Source organism: Apiospora marii (genome assembly GCF_038362585.1).
Source record: "Apiospora marii strain CBS 49790 chromosome Unknown utg000006l_segment0_segment0, whole genome shotgun sequence".
Taxonomy (NCBI): Eukaryota; Fungi; Ascomycota; class Sordariomycetes; order Amphisphaeriales; family Apiosporaceae; genus Apiospora; species Apiospora marii.
Genome location: NW_027117378.1, coordinates 1,299,454 through 1,320,959, shown reverse-complemented (window position 1 = coordinate 1,320,959; position 21,506 = coordinate 1,299,454). Strand labels below are relative to the sequence as shown.

Here is a 21,506-nt window from a genome sequence, read left to right as displayed (position 1 = left end):
GACGTGGGAATTCCTTAGGTCGCCGATTGGACCGGGGGAAGCATCGCGGACGATCCTATGTATTAGTAGTGCACGAAAGGGGATCCTCCAGCTCTGGGCCAGGCCGCCCAGGCTGCTAGGATTGCTGAATGAGGATGATCCTCCCGGAGGCAGGACATTCTATTGTTTTTTTCTTGTCATCATATATCGGAGATGATGACAGTCTAGGACAAGAGGTGCGTACGCTCCTCCAGGCACAGACAGAGAGGCCCTGCCGGCACCTGGGATTGGGGCATGCAGGTATTCCCCATCACATCTGCCTGCGAGCAAGGGCACGCACAGCGCACAGCCAGGCCAGCTGATGTAGAATCCATGCGCGTCGCGTGCTTTTTACTTTGCTTCGCTGTGACCCAATGAGTCCATCGAGATGAGATGTGTGTGAGATTACTCGCTTCGATGGTCAGGTAAGCACATGCCGCAGACGGCTTCGGTCAGAGCCGATGTGCCCCCAGCAGGCATCGTATCATGTTGGTGCGGAAGAACGCACTGGGTAGTGGACAGCTACAGTCGCAATAAGAGTGGTGCGGAGTGGTTCCAATTGGGTGTGTGTGCGCGCTCGGCCAGGTTCGTTCGCTCTCCTGGTATCAAAATTAAACTAGTCAACCCTCCCATACAGCTCAATACGGCAAAACAACGATTTTATCACTAAATCCGATAATAATTCAGAAAAATTATAAATATATAAAGCAATTGATTTTAATATTTCTACCATTTTTCTTAGTTTTTCTAGGTGCGGATTGCGCTGAGTTTATATATATAAAATATGTGTTGAGCCATTTGGAGGGTTGACTAGTTTAATTTTGATTCCTGGAGTCGCTTTGCTCACTCTCACGGTTGCGGTGCAGGGAGGCATGGGAATGGCAGCATGGGCTGCCAGGGTTGGGATCCTTACCCAAGTGACCCTGCTCCACTGCGAATGGCAACTCGGGCAAGGACCAAGGGCGAGGGTGAGATGGCTACTACCAGATAGAGAAACGAGTCTGCAACGAGGGCTTGACCAGACAGGCTGGGTTGGCTGGATCTGGCTGTGCTGGCGGAACACAGAACAAAAAAGCATGGTATGCTAGGATTCAATATTCCCCGAGCGTTTATGGATCGCAGAGAGGATCGCGAAAGGAGAAAATTAAAAGGCCATGTCCACTCGGGCCCCATCTGCGGTGTCCGCGAATGTAACGCTGGTACTCCGCAGAGTGAGTGGAAAGCATCGTGAGGCTCCGCTTTGACAAGCAAAAAGCAAAAAGACACGAGAGGGGGATAGTGGAGGAGTCTGAGCACAAGGTTTGGGGACGACAACGTGGGAAATGGGTAGGCACGGTAAGCATAAATCTGCCAATGTCAGTGTCAGTCAGTAAAGATACGACGGAGATCGGCGAGAGAGAACACGCCGCAAAACAAAAAGTAGAAGAAAAGGAACCCTTCTGGGGCCATCTGGATCAGGCATCTTGACCGACTCGAAAGATTTTGTCGGACGAGGAGTGCATCCGACATGGAGGTTTGTTTTTGTTGCGCGCCACACGTAGCTTGTAGTAGTATGTAGGATGTAGTCACAACAGCGGTCATCAATTGACAGAATCAGAACCTATCACAAGCAGCGCCGTCTGCGTGTCGCGTCAGGGACTGACACCATGTGGTCCCGGTGGCCTGGGAAGCGAATCGAAATATGTAGATGTGTCGTTGCTTATGCACTCCAGCTCGACCCAAACCAAACCTTCCGGTTCTGTGGTTTTGGGCTGGCAGTTGGTCGGGAGGAGCCACACAGGGCATCGCTGCTTATTGCAGGACGAGGTGCCCATCTCTCCATTTTTGGAAGGTGATTCGTCCCAGGAATCGCCGGATCCGTGGGTTGTCAGTCATCGCATCGTCCGGTATCCAACTCCAACGTGGCTCAGAAAAGAAAGAAACCATTGTGCTTGCCCGCCTGCTGTGCTGTGCTTTCCCGACCAACCCCCACTACGCCAACCCACCCCTCGTCACTCATCACAAAGTCGCAGCGGAAATATATCAAAAGCAAACATGCGGTCGGGCTAGCCCGCGAATTGACTTATCACAATGCGATTCCTTGGGTACTTGGGTGGGTGCTGCAGGGCGCGCGCAGGGGAGAAGCAAAGAATGTGATAGAGCTGACGTTACCTAGAACTTACAACATCACGTAGTCGCACCTCAAGCTCTGGAAATCTTTCGGGTGGATATTCCTGATGAGCCAAGTGTTTTGTAGATCACACAAGCTACATGTAGATGGCCTCCATACAGGCCAGCACCTACCTATAGATTGACGACTAGGTTAGGGGGAGTTGTCAAGAGGCAGGACCGTTTGGGTTATCTGAAACGATAGCTCGAGACAGTCAACGGAATATATCATAGACATGTCGGAATCTAGTCTTCTGACCGCCTCCCTTCCCCTGGCCGGACGCCGTCCCTCTCTGCCGGCCGCCGCGATGAAAATAGCTGAAACAAGCCACAGACGGAGAAGGGACCCAGGCTCTCGCAGGTCTGCGCATGGAGCTGAACATGGCTCGTTGACAAGTGACGGCTGCTGTATGGAACGAGTCAGCCGAGAAAAGAACAAACTCGTGTGAAGCCTCATACGATCCCGTTGTTTTTTGTCTTATGGCCTGCTGAAAAGCAAAAACAAGGAAATGGGCATCTTGAGATGGTTTCATCCGATGCTTGAGTCCGCATCTGCACGAGCAAAAATCGTCTTGGGATCGGACGGGCACTTGCCGGTAGCAGATAGATACCAGAACGTCGGGCTTATTAGTGATTTCCTAGGGCGGCGTGATAGGACGACGCTCGTCGGTCCCGTCGAATAGGCCACCTCTCAGTCTCGAAACATGAAACCCCATGACACGATCTTTGGCAGACAATAGCACAGATGGGGTATGTATCGTTTATCCTCGTCCATCCCCGCCGGCCCCAAGACATTATTACTTCAGGTGAGCCGAAGAAATTGCGATACGTTCCCGCCATATTTGAGTACTAGGAAGTTTTACCACGCCAGGAGTAGCTAAGCAACGTCGGTTCTGTCTTCATATCGGCCCTTTCTTTGCGCGAACAGGAGGATCATCAGCGGCAATGGCGCCAAATGCCCAGTGTGTAAGGAGCACCTGGTCTGCGTCCAGACTCGTTCCCGAGAAATCAGGGTCCTTGCGCTTACTTGTAGTAGAGAGGACGGCGTCAAACCGGCGCGCAAAGTTAGCTCGGCCGCCGACTTTCGAGAAGATTGGGATTCTACTACTACACCTATTTTAGTCTGCCGCGAGCTTCCTTGGGGCAAGGCGTCACTTGCGACCAGCCTGAGCGACTTTAGTCCGTAAATCACGTAGCGCGAATGGCGCAAGTAGTATACGTTTCAACAATTTGCACGCATCTCCCTCCGCAAGGACGGGCGGCTGGGTTGACAACACTACTTGAGGGGAAGCCATGTGACGGCCATGGTGAGCTTAACTATAGCGGGTTGTTGATATCGCGGGGTTGCAGGAGACTGGTCGAGGCTGAACATTAGAACCCAGTCGCTTCCATGTGACTCGCAACGGTGTTACAATGGACGGTGGCTTTGATCCAACGCAAGAGAAGCTTAAGTAACATTCCGGGTGGCATCCAGTGAATACCCGGCGCAGCGGCAATTACGAGAATTCGGACAGAAGCGCCGAAAAGTCCAAGGAGAATTCAGAGGCACGGTGCCGCGGAGGTAGGTATAAGACTTTCTTATATCGATAACTACGGAACATTATAGCGGCTTGGTAGCATTTGACGGCCGGCGAGGTTGCATCGCGAGCTGGCGCGATGTAATGTCGGCTAGGTAGTTTGGTCTTTCCTTTGCCTATGGGCCATGCAGCGCACTGAATCAAGAGGCGAGCGTGCCCATTCGGGTTGGGGGATGCCGGAAGTACGATCTGACCGTACCGTTGGATGCAACGCTACTTACCTATCGAGTGCCGGGCGAGTGCCCTGAGTCTCCCGGAAAGCGTGGGCCGTAGGTTGAAAATGCCCCGACCGTCCAGGGCCAGGGCCAGGGCCTCAAAAAGCCGGTCCTGCACGGCATATTTTGCAGGTAGACCTGGCTCTCCGGGCGATTTTCGCGTGGTCAAGGTCTGGAGAAAAGTGAAGCGATGGGCGATCGGACTCGCGGAGCCTTTTTGGTGGAGCGGGCGCGCCTTGCCTTCTCACGATGAGTTTCAGGGCGCTGATCGGGCAAGGTACAGTTCAACGTCTTTTTCGCAACGTCGTTCTGGCCGCCTCATCACAGAGGACCAAGCGAGGCAAGACCAAGAAAAAGGCGGGGAAATAGATTTGGACGGCGATATGATGCCTCTATCAGTTCTAGTCCGAACAGACATCGCTACGGCTAGTGTTACACCGCAAGGTCGAATCGCAGTTTTTGGTAGAGTCGCAATCACACACATGCCAACTGTGCATACCTGTCTACTTACAGACTGACGTTGCAATCTATATCACACACATGAGAGAATCTGCCTGTTGACGTATATGTTTCACGCAGTGACCAGACGTTCTGGCGATCACCATATCCATGGTTCTGAAACATGCGGCTCAGCAGCTGTTATTGGAGCCGCAATCGACAAATCATATTAACAGCCGAGTCAGTCATTTACTTCGTAGGCCCTGCGGTCTGCAGCCGAATTCGGCAGAGCGATTTTGCCATGTCATAAACGTCTTTCCATATGAGGCCCGCACTGATGTCAATCTGTAAGGCGACGCTGGCAAACAAGTTTATATAGCAGACAATTTATGTGGTGCGCGTATCCTCATTACATTGTTTTAAGAGATAGATGACTTTACACATCTTACATATCGGATCGTGCTGCAGAGGTACGTACATCCTGGTAGACCGGCATGCACTGGTGCTGTTCTCTCTCTCCATAAAGCGACTCCCATCACAAACCGGTGTGAGGCTTTACCAAGTATCTGAGGATGGATCATCCCGGCTCAGGGTGACGATTGCGATTTCCCACTCCTACCAATGGAAGATGGTAATACCAGCTAGGGTTTTCCGAGGTTTATCCCACACTGCAGGCCGCGTATGAAGGAAGTGCATCCTTGAGACTCTCGCGTAACACAACTATGTAGTGAAAATGTTTATGACTTGGCAGAGAGCCGAATGAGGGGCGAGGAGGGCCAGAACGACGATGGAAGCCGGTCTGTTATCTGCACGCCTAGCAGTATCGGCTCGAAGTCATGCCGACACACGCCGACTAAACGTTCGCTGGTATATACAATATCTCTCTACGTGATTTGTATCCTAGGACGCGCAACAGCGACGGGGAACGGAGCAATATTTCCTGAGGGGCGGAGTGGCCTGCATGATACATAGATACGAGGCGGCGGCGGCAGTGCCTGTTTATTGACAGACGACCCGAGCTGTCGGTATAATCCTCCTCTTGGGAAAGTAGTACAACAGGCAGGCACGCCTTCTGCGCACGCATATGCATCAAGCAGGGGAAGCTGAGGGAAGATCTCAAGGATGCCAGGGGTCCCCGCGAGGTCAATGACTGCGAGAGGGAGGGTATGGCATGCGCGTACCATGTAGGGAACCCGGACCGGTTTTCGTGAGTCTGACTGCAGCTGCAGCATATTGGCTGCACGATGGCCGGGAAATAGCTGCTCTAGGCAACTCACTGCGTGCTTTTTTCTTCTTCTTCTTCTTCCCTAATACCTAGTGCCTCTCTTCGTCTGCAATGGCCAGGAGGTGCTCCGTCTCTGCGAGGAAAGCTTTTCAAAATGCATACATGTAAGTTCGCGTGGTAGTAGTCATTGGTAAACGTTATTGCAATGTAGGTGGCATGAACTGCCAACTTCTCCCTACAACTGTGTAACCCCGCAATTCCTGTCATTACGTCGTGTTCTGATACCGTCATCCAGTCTGTTGCGTTGCTGTCCTGGTTGTTGCGCACACCATACAACTCCTGCATAGCAGCTCACACAGCTTGCAATCACCGCACAGGCTGATTAAAAGTTTCGACTGGGCATATTTGGCACATCCCGTTTGTGGGTGGACGAATTGTGCAGATCGTTCCTCCAATAGTGAAGGATTAGTGCCTGTCCGGTCGGGATTGTCGAATCACGATCTCAATTGGAGCCAGGATAGGAATGAACAAAACTCAAGGCAAGTCAAGGGTACCATGCGCAGAGACAGTACGAGGATGCTCACCCTTGTCGTCGAGCAGGGCAGGCAGGGATATCTCAAGAACCCCCCCTCCTGCATTCAGGAACCTTTGGGGCCCCTGTTCACCCGCGGCCCAATTGCCTGCTCCCCAGCTCGCCCAGACACTTCAGAAAAAGCTGGTGCTCCTTTTTTTATCCCTAGGTGGTTCCAAAGGAGAGTCGGAATGGGTTCGCATAGTGCCGACCCTTCCCGGCAATCTTATAAAAAGTCCAGTGTGCTTATGCCCAGTGTCCAATATCCCGAATGGCTGCTTTTGCGCCGTAGTCAGCAGCAGGTTGTCGGAAGTCTCCTATGTTACGTATTTATTAAGATTGCGCTTTATCTCCCGAAGTAGTGGGTGGATGAGATCACCCCATCTCCAACCATCGTAGCATGCTCGATTCGAACGGTTCGAACATTCTACCACTTGTCTCATTTTGTCTGTGTGCTAGCTTCTAAAACAGCCAGCTGCTTACTTGCAAGGAGGCCGGTTCGGCCATGGAGCCATGGCAGCATAGTCCGACGCGCCGTTTCTTGTGGCTTGAGATTCCCGAAGCGAAGGGAAAGGGTACAATGTCCAACAATACCTGCATGCGGTAAAAGCTACGACTATCACATCAGATCGAAGATGATCCAGGGAAAATGCCGTTTTCCAACCCCCCACACGTCAAGTCCGAGGGCCCTCCAGCAGGTTATAAAATTGTGCTCGAAACTTACAGGTCTGATATGACTCTTCATCAATTTGAGCTGGTTATGCTTAATATCATATTCTACGACATGACTTGCTCGTAATCCGCTGTCAGTCCGGCTGCACTGAACTCGGGGGCCACAACTCCTGGTTTCCGGAGGCCCAAGTGGTTCCGGTCTGGTGGGACTCCTCTGACCCTGACCCGTTCTGGTGAACATGGGAGTCGCAGCAGTCTCTTTTTGGCAATGGCTGTCTATTTGCAGTAGCCTGGCCCGAGTCAGTAGAGGCTAGTCGAGTCTGGTGCTGAGGACTGGGTACGGAATATGCAGACCAAGACCAAAACAGCTCCAAACCACCGCCATTTGACAACATGACCGAAAGCATGGCGACTTATTAGCAGCTTACTATAATATCTCTAACCTCCCAACATTGGTCTCACGGCGACCCTTTCGTTCAATGGCGTGCTCCAAAAAGGTCTCGCCACGTGCCGTATATCCAGATGTTGATCTGTGTCAACCAAGCCAGTCACCCATGACAGCTAACGGTACTTGACAGTCGGTGCAATTAGACACGGAACTTGCCAAAAGTGCTGTGCAGAGAGTAGCTACCTTCAATCATTGCCGCGGGTAAATACAGGAGAAATAAGGATATGATGTAGCATGATCCTCCGAAGAGGAACCCCAAAGGAGGATTGTTTATTAGTTGCAGTCCATGATAGATGAAACAGTTCGGGCTGGGTGCAGATCTCGAATTACCTGATTGGACGAAATCATGGCTTGGTCTGCATTCTTTGTCAGATTTGTAACCATTTTCAACCACTCACATATCAGCTTAGGTCGCATCCTGACAACCGACTAAAAACCCCAGGGCTGCGGCGGCACTTTTTCTAAGTTGTCAAGAATCTTCCTTCGAACCTGGCGCTCGACTCGTCGCCGAACTCTATTCCATCCCGGGCGACCCCAACCATGCACCTAGTCTAGCGGTGAGGTGAAAGATGGGCAACAAACAAACGTCCTCGCCGACTCTAAAGCTAAGGCTATTTGCATTGTGCAGCAGCACTTACATGTACACTTCACCTTGAGCCACATACGTATATACTTATCAGTCGGCGATATATGCCTGAGCAAACCGGTTGATGTCAACATCCTGGCCGGCCAGGGATGGCTACGTAGATATAACAACAATGCCTACCATCCAACCTCATGAACATCAATGGATACTTCGCCGTTGATCATGGCCCATGCGTCGAGCCGATGAGTCCAACCGACAAGTACTGGATGGAGATGCTAATAACAGGTGTTATCTGATGTCGACAGTGCAGCAATGCAATGCCCTTTGACAAGACCGCAACCTAACCAGATCTAGCAACAACTGCAAATGCCGTGTATCAGCCATACCTATATGCATGTATATCTTGATATACTGCCGATGCTTGTATAACATTTGGATATCATATCATAACCAAATGGTATAAATTCGCGAGTAAAAGCCGGGAAGCCAACAGCTCGACGCTGGCTTATTTTTATGGCCGGCATTACATCTATAAACGATCGATCAGCTGAAGAAGAAGGTTGGCTGTTTTGCTTGTAGAAATGGTTGGTCGAGAGTCATGTCGATTCGTCCCTCCCTACTGGACATACTGGACAGGGTCTCTCATCCTCTCGCCATGTCCGACCGACCGACCTGTGCAACAAGAGAAGTCGGGTTTACAGTGTGGAGTGAACGCACGTGGAGTATATGTAAGGAGGTGGGAGGACTCTCGAGATCCGCAGTCCGACCACCTTCTGTTGATGTGATAACCCATTTGCCATCAGTGCAATCAATGCCTTACTTCTATCTTGTCCAACTTTTGATCTGAGCACGATCTACATACATGCCATTTTCGCTTCGACATCGCACGAGCATGAAGGCTCTTGACTGAGCCTTCCACCCTCGGGGCCGTGAGGTGACATTCGATATGTAAAAAAGCATCGACAGGGGGCGCCGACTGGACTGGCGGTACATTTGGGAGGTACTCTCCGTGCCGTACTTACCCAAGCAAGTCTGCTACCGTCCGTAGCACATTTGTAGTGGACAAAGGGGGCCAGGAAACGAAACGTGTGGATGCCCGCTGCATGAGCATGGAATAGCGTATTTTACTGGTAGTGCTCTGGAAATGCCGCTAGCCCTATGCATAGTAGTGCCCTCGGCGCCCTTGCTGGGGGGGCTTACTGGGAATGCTGGTATGCTGGGTACATGGTAATTAGTGCTGTTGCAGGGCCCCACGCGCCGCTTTCGAGAGCCACGATTTTCGGGGTCCCTTAACTTACAAGATACGCTCTTTTAGTGCCTCCCCCTTCATGTCTGGCAGTTCGTGATGCCGAATAACTGCACCATCTCCTCTCCATACAATCCCTTGAGACCTTGACTGTTTGGGCACTTATTTTCCTTCCTTTGCCCTATCCATTCGGGTTGAATTAAAGAGGGGACGTGGGACCTACCTTACGTTATATGACCTCTAAACCTCCGTCCGCTCTCTCTGCTTGTTTCCTACTCCAGGATTTAGTCCCTTCCTCTCTTGCCCCTTGGTCACTTGTACCTGCATAAGTTCATTCATTTGTTTGTTTGTTTTTCGCAACTCGAGATACCCAGTCGTTCTGTTTTTCATAGAAGGGCAACGGACAATTGTATTGCGCGAAGTATTACCTGTTTCCGACTGGCAGCAAAGCCTCGACGCCTACACACACCACACACCCCGAACCCGGTCGACGAAAGGGCTTCACTCGAGAGCCAAGGATCCTCGGGCAACTCAAACAAAAGAAATACCCGGATCGGAACCGAGCTGGATGCGAAATACGAAAACGTTTAAGGCATCAACGCAGACATCGACACGAACATTGAGTTGCATCGCATTTGCAGAGGCCAAGGAAAGGAAGTTCTGGTCGTCCATTATTCGTCCAATCTCCTGCCGCCGGGCCCTCCCGTTTGAACGGTACCAGCCAATTGTAAGCTGGTGGAAGTCGTACCGAGCTGCAGCTAGAGCTTCGACGGAACATCGATTACTCGGCAACTCGAACAAGGCCCAAGAAGGAGCAATCCAACCGCATTGCGGCTTCACTTTTCAAACCAGGTACGTATTTTGCTCGACGGGCCGTGGATTTGGGTTCACCGGCCCAGGGCCATCACTTGGAACGGTTTGCACCTCGAGGGCGTTAGACGTCATCCACCTCTGTAACTGCCCCAAATAAGTGTTTGCGCGCAAGACCAGCAGCAGTCAGAGATACCTACATGTAGTTGTGGCCCATCCCGCGCGTATGCAAGGGGCGAACGCACAATTCCTCACCTGATGTGCAACAATGTCTTGCGCCTCCGGCATGATCGCATGAAGCATGGCTTTTCAATACTTCTCCAGCACGCTGCAGCCTGCATCGTGCTTGTGAAGGGACGAAATATCACCTCCAATAAGTCGACTGAGAACTGCAGGGGATGGCTCAGCAGCAGCCACTCCCTCCCGGCACTGGCGTCATCAACACCCGGTATTGATATTCGCCGGCAATATTATTATTCCCCCTGCTTTTCGCCATGCGCAACGAGGTCCCCTGCCAGCGCTCATCTGTCTTCCCCATGTTTGCCGTACCTGGAATAAACTATATAGTCTGCTAACGACTGCTCGCCTCAGATCTAAGAGCTTTTAACTGAGTCTCTTCGCTTCACAGCGGCACTATCTATCGGTCTAAAGGTACAACACCATTCCAAATAGGTAGGCCGTTGGTTGCTTTGCTGCAATAGCAAATTAGCAGTTCCCAGCAAACCGGCACCGGCTTTATTCGCAATTTCGGGACGCGGACAGAAACACTCGGCTTCGAGAAGGTCCTTCTTCCAAATAAGCGAAGACGAAGACTCCGTCGTCTAACAAAAGCAAAGGAGCAGCAACAAACCAATCTCACGCCTCGCTTGTTGTGCATTCACCCATTGAGCCGGGACGCAACCTACAGCCTTCAGACGCATACTGACGACCAGCATTGGGCAGCTTGCAGCTGAAAGGCCAACAGCATCGTACCATTCTTCTCGGCAACGCAACCCCCTGTATCGACGGGACTCCGCACCCCCTGGTATTAACCATACCCCGGACCATATTGCATGACACTGTAAAGTGTGCAGCAGGGTTCCTGACCAGTCCCATCGCGCCCAGCTCTTGGACAGCTTTGATCTGTCTTTATATCCCTTCCGGGTATCGCTTTGGAAGCGTGGCTCGTCCCCCACAAATATCCTTTCGGGTGGTACACATTGGTTGTTGATTTCACATCTCAAAACACCCTCACACCCTCAACTCACTTACACAACATCGTCGACTACGCGTGATAACAGGGAAGAGATCGATGAAGTCGGTTGAGACATAGCCATCGCTCCGGCCACTCATACAAGACACAACACTCGGTCCATCATGCATAATTCCATGTATGCATCGCAGAGGCCCCCTTCGGGGAAGGCTGCCAAAATCCTCGGCGCGTCAGAAGACTTCTCTGGTGTGCCGCCACCTCCCAAGAACCCATTCCATAACTACACAGATCTGCTTGAGCCCTCACTGGATGGGCCGCCCTCGCCAGAGCGCCTCAGGCAGCTTAGCCAGGAGATGAGGCGTGGTTCTCACGCCGATGTAAGACGCGGCTCGCACGCCGACATAAGGCGCGGCTCGCAAGCCGATATCAGACACGTAACTCATCCCGAGGTTAGACGCGGTTCGGTTGCGGAGAAACGTCACAGCCAGCACACCACCTCGTCGGGCTCCTCTTCCCTTCTATCTTCGGACCGGCCGTCATGGGAACATGGCCTGGAACAGATCAGCCTGTCGCGAAAGTCTTCTCAGCGGTCTACCTCAAGCGGTGTGCCGTCGCGTGAGGGACGCCCAGAGAGCCTGCAGATCTTTGGGAAGTCATTGTTCAACCGCAAGGGTAAGTTACGGAGGGAAAGCAGTGACCAGGGCTCTTCGATGAGCTCTCCACAACCCGAAGAGGCTGCACCTACTCCGGCTGAGCGCCCGACCGGACGCAAAATGTCACAGCCTTTCCTCAACGGCGTGTTGTCTCGGCGGAAGGACAAGAAGGATCCCGAGGCCGGTGCAAGAAAGATACAGATTTCTGGCCCCTACAACTTCCAGCACCTCACACATTCTCAGAACGACGGTATTGACAACTGCGAGGAGACAATGATCGACCTTTCGGATTCGCGGTACGCACGTCGGCCAACAGACCCGTTCCCAAAGGGTCTCCGGCCCGACGATATGCACTTCAACAACTTCTCGTCTGAGAGTTTGTCGAATATACAAGAAGACCCATCTGTCGGGGGGCATGTGCGAAAGACAAGCGAGCTGCAAGCGCCACAGATGCGGCAGCACCGATACTCTCCTCCCGCGCCGATCCGACCCCTGCCGAAGCGAGCAACATCCGAGGAGCAAATGCGTGGCCCGCCTCCTCGACCGCCAAGATCTCCTATCGGAATGAGCTGGAACACGCCTGCTGTCGTCCCCCCGCCCAGGCTCTCTAGCCGGGCGCCATCCCGAGACGAAGAGATCGACCCCCTGGAGCGGCCAATGACCAACTGCAGCTCCCGACAGCCACAACCATTCCTTCTGTCTCCAGCCCCAACGATGCCAGAACCCCCTGCGACAGCCCAGGGCCTCATCAGCGACTTTCTTAGCCCGGACGACGTCGTCGAGCAACAAATTGGCTCGCATGCTATCACGACACCAGATGACGCAGCTTGGCCTTTGACGGCCAACGTCTTGACGTCATTGCCCAATGTACCCGAGGAAGAGGAAGGAAGCCGACAGGATTGCACCAGCCTGACGAGCAACAACTCGTCTTTGAGAGGTAGCATCTCGGCGCCTCTACTCCGCCGGAGGCCGCAGCCTCCGGCTCCCGGTCAGGGCAACCCGAGCAACGCATCCGAAACTCTAGGCAAATTCGACATGTTGGCAGCTCAGCGTCTTATGCGAGCATCCATCGATGAAGACGGGAGCGTGTACGAAGACAGCCTTAACTGGGAAGACGACATCGATTATTGCTACGAGCATGCTGCCGAAGCCGACTTTGACTATGCCTGGGAGCGACCGTCTTGCGACATGGGGCGAGGTGAGGACGAAGACGCGCAAAGCCCCAAGACAACCAAGCCGGGTTCGTCTCGAAACTCGGCGGGCCTGCCCGGCGGCCACCTGTTCCGACACAATAAGTTTGACGTCCCGGCTCTGAGCCCTGCCAGCCAAACATCTCTGGCCTCTTCGCAGGGTGCCATCACACCGACACTGCAGCAAGGAGCTGTGACTTCAAACTTCTCTCTACCCCGGCGGGACAGCTCCACGCTCGCTGGCCGTGGACATAGCCGTGTGCCATCGCGGGTTGCGGCTTTCAAGGAATCACAAGGATTCATATCGCCATCTCTATTGGTACCAAACGACTACCATCAACAAATGCTTCTCCACGAGAGCGAGTTGAGGGAAGAAGACGAAGATGGGGAGGCCATGTATCTGAGCCATGGCACGTCCTTCCTCGACCCGGCTGACTTCAAGAGTGCCAACGCCCGCGCCAGTTCTTCGACGACACACTCGGCGCTCTCAGATTCTTCCAGCCGTCACAGGTCGGCAACTTCAAACTCGACGGCCTTTACACGCTGGACAGCTAGCAGCACCTCCACCAGCATCGAAAGCTGGCAGGCTCCTAGCGAGGACAGTGAAATCACCGCGAAGATGGACAACGACGATGTGTCACCGCTGCCCGTGTTCCAGGATGTCTTCAAGCGCGACGCCAGCCGCGAGCGCCACCACAGGGCTCAGTCTCACGCCAACGTGCTGGCTCCCAACGACGACGATATCGCCCCCCATGAGGGCGTCTCTCCCGTTCCGCCTGTAAAGTCCCGCCGCCGAGCGAGGACCACCAGCCGGAGCCACAACAACCCACCAGCTCAATTTGGCCTCTTCCCCGCAGTTCCGTCCAATAACAACTACTTGCCAGGAGGTCGAATCTAAGCCGTCAAATGTGTTTACATATTATGCATATATATCCCAATATATTTCTTCTAACAGTATCAATCTTGATACTTATCTCCCCATTGAAGCCTCGAGCTTCAGAAGCTGTTTGCAGGCTGTATTCTACACGTGCAACACAGGCACACCAAGCATTGTCGGCGTTCTCATCTGTCGTTACTGGCGCCTATTCCATTCTGTTTTCGATTCATTTACGTTGGGTGCGTACTATTGGGCCCCATACATAGACAGCGGTTGCGCGGAAAAAATCGCATTCTCTTTTGTGTACTAGGCTGGTTTACAAGCCATGGGAAGTGGCCCCAGATTCGTTATACGGCAAGAACCCAGCGGCGGGAGGCGAAAAGGGACATCAAAAACTGTTTTCGGCGATGTATGATGGGATTTTTATATGAAGAGTTGTCTTCAGCAAGCCGCGTATAGAACGAATGGGTTCCTGGGCTCTACATTCCCCCCAGAACCAGTTTTGCATTCAGCGTCCACATCACTGGGACGTAATATGTACTTCACGGACTAGCCAGTCCATCATTTTCCTTTATATTTAGTGTGCCTTGGAAGGGGAGAGGAGAGAGGGCGATTTTATATACTTAGACGTCGGAGGGATGCTTCCAAAGCATCCGCCAAAAAATATTACAACTCCAGCTATGTCTGGATCCAAACTTTCAAGCTGCCTTTGCCGTTCTTTTGACTAGGATTTGTTGGGTTGTGACTTCGTACTATTTGATATTTCATTTGGGCGAATGCAAGCAACGCTTTGCGCGAATGATGCGCGCCGCCATCTAGGTGTTCATGATTATTGACTCTGTTCGATGAGTCTCGATTCTATAAACCCCCTTTCATCCTTCCTGGGCTACGGTCACACTGGCCTCTTCACGAGCTGCTGCCCTGGGCTAGGAGATCCTCCACTCGCTTCACTTTGTCCGCAGCTGACTGCTTCTTATCCGTCCTGTACAGCAAACGTCAGCACGCACGTACACACACACACACACACACACACTTCTCGTTCACATATTTTCGTATTGCCGTCTCCAGAGGAACTGGGTAAGTGAGGAGGGTGTATGCATTGTACTAACCTGGAGCCGACTCTCATGGACGACTGGACCCGGAGGACGCCCAGCGAGTGGACCAGGCTGTGCGCCTGGCCGATGAGCTTCATGACCTCGTCCCACGAACCCTCTATGCGGAAACGTCAGCACCAATGTGCGTGTGTTTGGTGGATTTGACTGAATGAATGGATGAATGCGTACCGACTGTGGTGCCGGCCGAGTGCATGGTGCACGTCAGGCCGCTGGCGTTGAGCAGCTTCTGCACCTCGGCCACCTCTTTGGCTACGGAGACGCTGCCTGTGCCGACCTAGATAGACATGGGAGTTTTAGCATCATGCAAGTTCACTGTTGCGATGAAGTACTGACGGGTATAAGGCAGAAGTCGGCATATGCCCGCTCGGGGGTGGCGATGCTGCTGTAATCCATCTTTGATGGCGGGGCGGAACCTGTGATTGAACGTGGCAAAAGAGGTAAAAGTTGTGGTATGCACTAGAGACAGAGGAGGCTTCTTCTGTTCGAGCTCTAGTTCACCTGAACCTAACGGTTGGGACGCTGCGCTGTTGAAAAGGAATATGAAGCTGCCGTTCCGGAGGGGTCGTCTGCAACGAACGATTGCTGGCGGCGGGGTTGTCGCCGTTGCCCGGAAAGCGCCGGGTTTGCTAGTGCGGCGGCCCCCCTCTTTTTTGCTGGCAGTTTGGCGTCGCAGCGATGCTCACCATTAGGTACGCAAAATGCGATTCACAGCTTGGTGTCTTTGGCGTCCGATAGGGTTGGATCTGTTAGATTCTATCAGCTACCCAGGACCTATGTCCTTGTCTCATACATAGGACGCACCTTAGGCATCGTGTGTGATGCCCAAGGATCCTTTATACGGCTAGATCGTATATTAGGAAGAGGATTTCCCAGCTTAACAGTAGATCTAGTTCGTCGCCTCAACAGAATCGACTTTCCTAGCCATAGTATTACATATTGTATTGGGTCTCCTAGGGTAGGGATGAGAAAATCTCACCATGTCTGCGCTTGGAGTGAAAGCTCCAGGGAGACGACCATGATGATGGAAATGCGGCTGGTGGACTAGCTATATTCACTGTCACTTAGTCTACACATTTTATGAGATTAGGGAAGGTACGTTGGGATCGGCAGAAGTCATCGGAAATTCTTGTGTACTGCTTGGGGGGCTCTGACTTGTCGTGCCAGCTAATGACAGCGACGATACAAACTGCCCTCGAACTTGACACAAAGATAGGGGGCACATGCAATGGGCGACTTGGGCGCCGGAGGAGTCATGTTCATAGCCCATGTGTATCCATCCGTCTCTCCCTGGTATTGAGTGTCACGCTTTGCTGTATCTTCGGGAGTCACGACTGGTCTGATACGCATGGGCAATGACGAGTAATTAAGGATGACCAAAGATGAGAGGAGATGGGTTCCGGGTCGTCCAACGATTGAATGCCCCAGCAATCTCTACATAAAGTACCTAGTACATCCGCCATAGTGAAGGCGTCGTGTTACTGTAGTTATCCTCTAACTAGCTACTCATATATCATAGACACCGTAGCGTCTTGATGCCTGGTGAAGCAAGCATGGTATTCGACTGTACGTGCAGCTCTGCCTCGTGGCTGGCTGATAGCAATTCACAAGGTTACACCCATGATCCTAATGCGGCAGAAGAAGGCCCAATGACTGCTTTTCGCGTGCGCTCGGTCTTCGGTTTACTCAAGATAGCCGGTGATATGACAGTAGCAGCTGAGCGGCGGGTAGTTGCTCATACGACAGTGGTGAAACGTGGTCGTAGTTCGGCGAAGACTCATCCATCAACGAGATTTGAATAAGGCCTCCCGCAAGACTCGATCAGCAAGACGTTTTAAGGAAGTAACCTTCTTATGACAGATACTCCTTCATCGCCAAGGCGTAGAGGCCAGTCATTGTGTCTTTCCTCTTCGTCGTACGAGAGCAATAGAAGGGGCGACTTCTCGATGTCTCCCCCAGACTTCGCCACGACGAACAGGAGAACAAATGGGCTCAGGGACGGCCGTGTCATTTTCCACAAGCTGGCGAGCGTTCTACGAATCGGTAGATACGAGGGCATCGCCGGAACAACTTCACTGTAGAGAAAGCACATTATGTTGGGATTAACAGGCCAATGGCGTGGGAGCGCAGGTAGCTCCGATGCTTGACCGCTTCGCGTATGCACAACATCTACCTAATCTACAGGCGGGATTCAAAATGGGCCCCTCGGGAACCGAGCCTTACGTGAGGAGGTGCTGGCTAGGACACATATATGAGAGGCACGCATTGATGGACGGCTACAGGTTCGGGTTTCTCCTCACACATGTCACCTTGACTTCGCGTAGATGTTGTCATGGACCTCTTTAGGCTCTCAGTATCATCCTCTGAACGTTCATTATCGCATATTACTCAGGCGACCTGGACTTGGCCTGCGCTTAACAAGACATGGGTGCCCGCCGCATTCCTACGTATCAGAACTAATATCATTCAAATACTGACATGCGTATATCATCATAAAGTGGCCGGGAGAGCATCAACGTCGGGCCTGGCGAACACGCCCATTTGATCTTCAACGTCGTGTTTTGGGGCTCAATCCTGAAGCAAGTCAGGGGCATGTGAGCTGTGTGCCGCCAGATTCGAATATGCATCCCGCATGAGGACGTGTAACCAGTGCCTACTGATGCTGTCTTCTTCAATTAGACAATTCATAACCAGTCACATTGATAAGGTCGCTTTCTGGGGAAATTCATCAGAGAAATCATATTCATGGCTTCGCGAAGCTGCCTGGCATCTAGACATATCTACATGGAAGTCCCCTCTCCGTACGTACGCTCTCACGATAGCATCACGCCCTCCCCACCGCGGGCAACACCTTCACCCCTTATGCGACATCCAGATAAGTTACATGACGATGTATGTCACCCAAGAGACGAGGACGAGATATGCCTGTCGACCGCCGGGATGCTGATGATGCATAAGCGCTGACTGAGAGGCACGATTTGGCACCGCAAGTAAACGCGAGTCAGGGAGGCGCTTTTCTTATCAATGCATTCAAGCATTTGCCAATTAGCTGTGGGAGCCTCACATCCAGTCAATCCCCCCGGTGCGGACCAGCAAATGAGGTGAATGCCGTCTCTCTCTGACCATGGAAATCACCCCATGGCGTGATGCATACCTGTTGCACATCCCGTGTGCCGGAAGGCTGTCCCCGAACGTTCGGACGGAAGCTCATTTTCGCCCCCCTCACACCCCCCGTGCCCGCCAGCATGTCAAGTCAAGTCAAGTCAAGCCAATACTAACACGCCTCCACCGCAGCCCGCGGGCCGCAGGGAAAGGAGGGGACCAAGAAGTCCGCAAGTCATGGGGAAAAAAGTTGAGTTGACAGCTGCGGATGTCGTATCACGGGGAAATATTATGAGCCGCAGTGCGGGGTGAGGGGGGCACGACGACGAGATGCGTGCGTGTGTGTGTGCAAAACACCGGGCAACGATCTACGCGACTCATCCGGCCAAAACCCCTTAGTCAGGAACATGCTTCTCGGGTCACTGGCCGGTTACCTGTCAAACTTAGTTCCTGATGACTCGCCAAAGAACTCCACGGCAGTGTCTGGAACCTTTGCTCTGTTGTTGTTCAGACGAACACACATGGGACTTTATTCGGCACGATCCCGGCAGCAAGGGAACCACATCATCCTCATCGAATATCGATCCACACTCGCAGGTTGTCTCGACCTTGCTGGAATTCAGGGAAGGGAGGTCCTCCCCCCTCGTGCTTGGTTTGGGGTGACAGGCAGCCTGGGGAATTACAAGTCATAACAACAGATAACAAACGCAATTTATCCTACTCATGTCACAATGGGAGGGAAATGTACACAGTGAGATGGGGACGCCGGCAGGTACAGATTGACGGAAGGCTCTCTGCAATGATTTGGGGCATAGCGCGTCAGATTGTGTGGGCGATGGTGTGTTGATAGTTCGTGGTCTGCGTGGTAATACGCCGTACCGTTTTATTATATGCTCAGGCAAAAATCAACTGATATGGGCGTATGTGTTTCATTTCACAAGGTATCCAGCTCCCAACAACCGTTGGGTCACTCGCTGTAAGCAACTACATCATGCAGGTACTTATTTATGATTTATGGTTTGTGTGGTTTGAAGCGTGCCGCCATCAAACCTTGTGACCCCAAAATGCTGCCCACAGGGGTTTCATGGCAAAAGACAAATACTCCTCCAGTGCTAGGAACATTTCGATGTATGAAGGGTGGTAGACAGGAAATCTCAGATCGAGCCGTTTAAAGTACCCAAAAACCATATGTTTCTGGAAGGCACTCGTCTCGTTTATGTGCATAAGCGGGCGTGAAGTGCATTGGAACCTCGCTGCAATACAATGATGAATACGATATGGCAAGCTCCAATGAACCGTGGGTGGGCTATATACGAGCCCCACGAGCTGTAAAAAAAGCAGCGACAACAAGAAGAAAAGATCGTGTTATGAGATATCCAGAGGCCTCTTGAGAGCTTTGTTAAGCCCAGGTATTGTGCTGCGGTTCCTCGGTAAGGCATATGTTGTACGTATCTCGGCTACACACATTAGAGGCCACAAGGGTCATTACTCACCGCGCTCGTGATATGCTCTTTCACACCTCGGTCCCTATTCTTCATGATCACGAGGATTTAAACATACGTGAGAAGGGGAGCTCTTCGTAACAGTCATGGTGACAATGGGATACATCATAAACTATGTGCGCAATCCTTCTTGGGGCGCGTGGGAGTGATCTCGAGACGTTAGGCAAAACATCAACCTGGGAATGGCAAAACCATATACTCGCCGTCTCTATACCGCAACATCAACCTCGGGCGCCGCTTATGCGCGGCACGACATCAAGCGGAATGATTCCTATAGATTATACTTATCTATAGCCCAACGAGCAAGTGAAATTCCGGGGTAAACCGTCGACGAAATAAGCTTTGCCCCTAAACGGGCGCAGACCCCGTCACCCCGTCCATCCGACACATCTCATCTACACATTCCTGCTCGACGACGACGCGAAGGCGCAAGCTACGTACGACGGGCCGTTGCAGGCTGAGTATGATCTACAGGGCAGCAGCAGCAGCGGCGGCCAAAAAAGATAGGGCAGCCTTATGATAGAGATACCCTTTCATTATGGTATGGGTTCTTCAGCTATAGCTGCCTCCTACTTAGCTAGCTCAGCCCATGGATCGCGGGGATAAAGTTTAAATATGATATGCTACCATCTACTATCAGCAGCCCATCTCGCTGTCTTGCCATGTATGTAGGCAAGATGCGAGCCAATGCCAGTAGAGATAACGGCCTTTGCCGCACTTCCGACTTTGGCTCATGAAGCAATGGCGGTGGTAGGAGGCCGGCCATGTGGCCAAACAACGAGGACCTCAAGGTCAACGCCCTTCACCATAAAGCCTGCTACCTACCTACCTACCGAGCACATCTCACCCGTAACTTCAGCTAGAGCAAACAATAGACTACTTCCCAGCCCTGGAAACGAAGCAAGCAGTCACCGAGCAATGGCACACCGCTGTGCTATCATGCAATATGAGCATCATCATGTGCCATGTATTGATGGCCGTGTGAACGTACTGTAGCTATCTGTAGAGGAGGCAGGCGAGCACCGTCCCATGGATGCAAGGCAGCTTCACTGTCTTAGGGGGACAAGCCAGCAAAATCTTGTTTGCGACGGCATGAAACATACAGAGCCGCCACGAAAAAAGCCATCCCACCACTTCATCGTCCAATCCATCAAGACAAAAGGCACGCCCTTCAAACGGACCCCCAAAGGCGATTCATTGACATCCCCCAACTGGTCAGATAGGGGCAAACAGGCAGGTCGTCGCGCCTGTCCGCGATACGCATACGCTGTCTCCCCCGTTCGTTCACTTTTCTGCTTCCTGAACCTTTCCCTTTTGAGACCGCCCAGCATATACAGCCGCGGCCAGCGCGATGGGCAGGTAGTGTAGTAGTAGGCCACACCCACACTGTCAAGCCTGGCGTGCGCCCCATCTCGGGAGATTGGGCCACTGAGGGGAGATTAGGAGCAAGCCACCAATTCCACGCAAGATGTGCCGCCCTGGGATAAGATCGGCTTGTAAGACAGGACAGCGGCCTAGCACTGATGGGGGATAGAGAACCCCGAGGCCGCAGCAGCGTGAGGCATTAGAAGCAACGGCGATCGTCATCCTCGTCGTCACCGTATCTTCGGATACATGTATGCGAACCTGACACGATTGGAGTGCATTCGGGCAAGTGGAAGAATACAGCCTTGCCTTTGCCCTACCTGCCACAAGGACGTGTTCGAGGATAGCGCGCTTGCGGTAGAGCGAAGGAGAAATGGGCCGAGCCAGAACGAGGATTGGCACATGGAATAGACTGTCCCTTGAGCCGTGCTTGAATATCTGATACTCGTTCTCTCTAGCTACCAGCCCGACAGCTACATTAGCCAGTGATCTTAATTAGCATCTCTGTTTTAGGCGTGACTTGACATGCATGGAAGGCTGAAAATGCGCGGGTCACAGA

General features: G+C 52.4%; 2 protein-coding genes across 2 annotated transcripts; one reads left to right on the top strand and one right to left on the bottom strand.

The window, feature by feature from the left end:
• Positions 1-11,310: 11,310 nt before the first annotated feature.
• Positions 11,311-13,887, top strand: PG985_010151 (uncharacterized protein; the record flags this gene model as incomplete). Its single annotated transcript, XM_066829919.1, has 1 exon — positions 11,311-13,887. One exon carries the CDS (start codon positions 11,311-11,313, stop codon positions 13,885-13,887), a length of 2,577 nt encoding a protein of 858 aa, XP_066682309.1.
• Positions 13,888-14,772: 885 nt separating this feature from the next.
• On the bottom strand, positions 14,773-15,374 carry PG985_010150 (cell wall biogenesis protein; the record flags this gene model as incomplete). The annotated part of the gene is made up of 4 exons (XM_066829918.1): positions 14,773-14,848; positions 14,976-15,078; positions 15,150-15,255; positions 15,315-15,374. The coding sequence occupies 4 exons, from the start codon at positions 15,372-15,374 to the stop codon at positions 14,773-14,775; spliced, it is 345 nt and encodes a 114-aa protein (XP_066682308.1).
• Between the last annotated feature and the right edge of the window lie 6,132 nt (positions 15,375-21,506).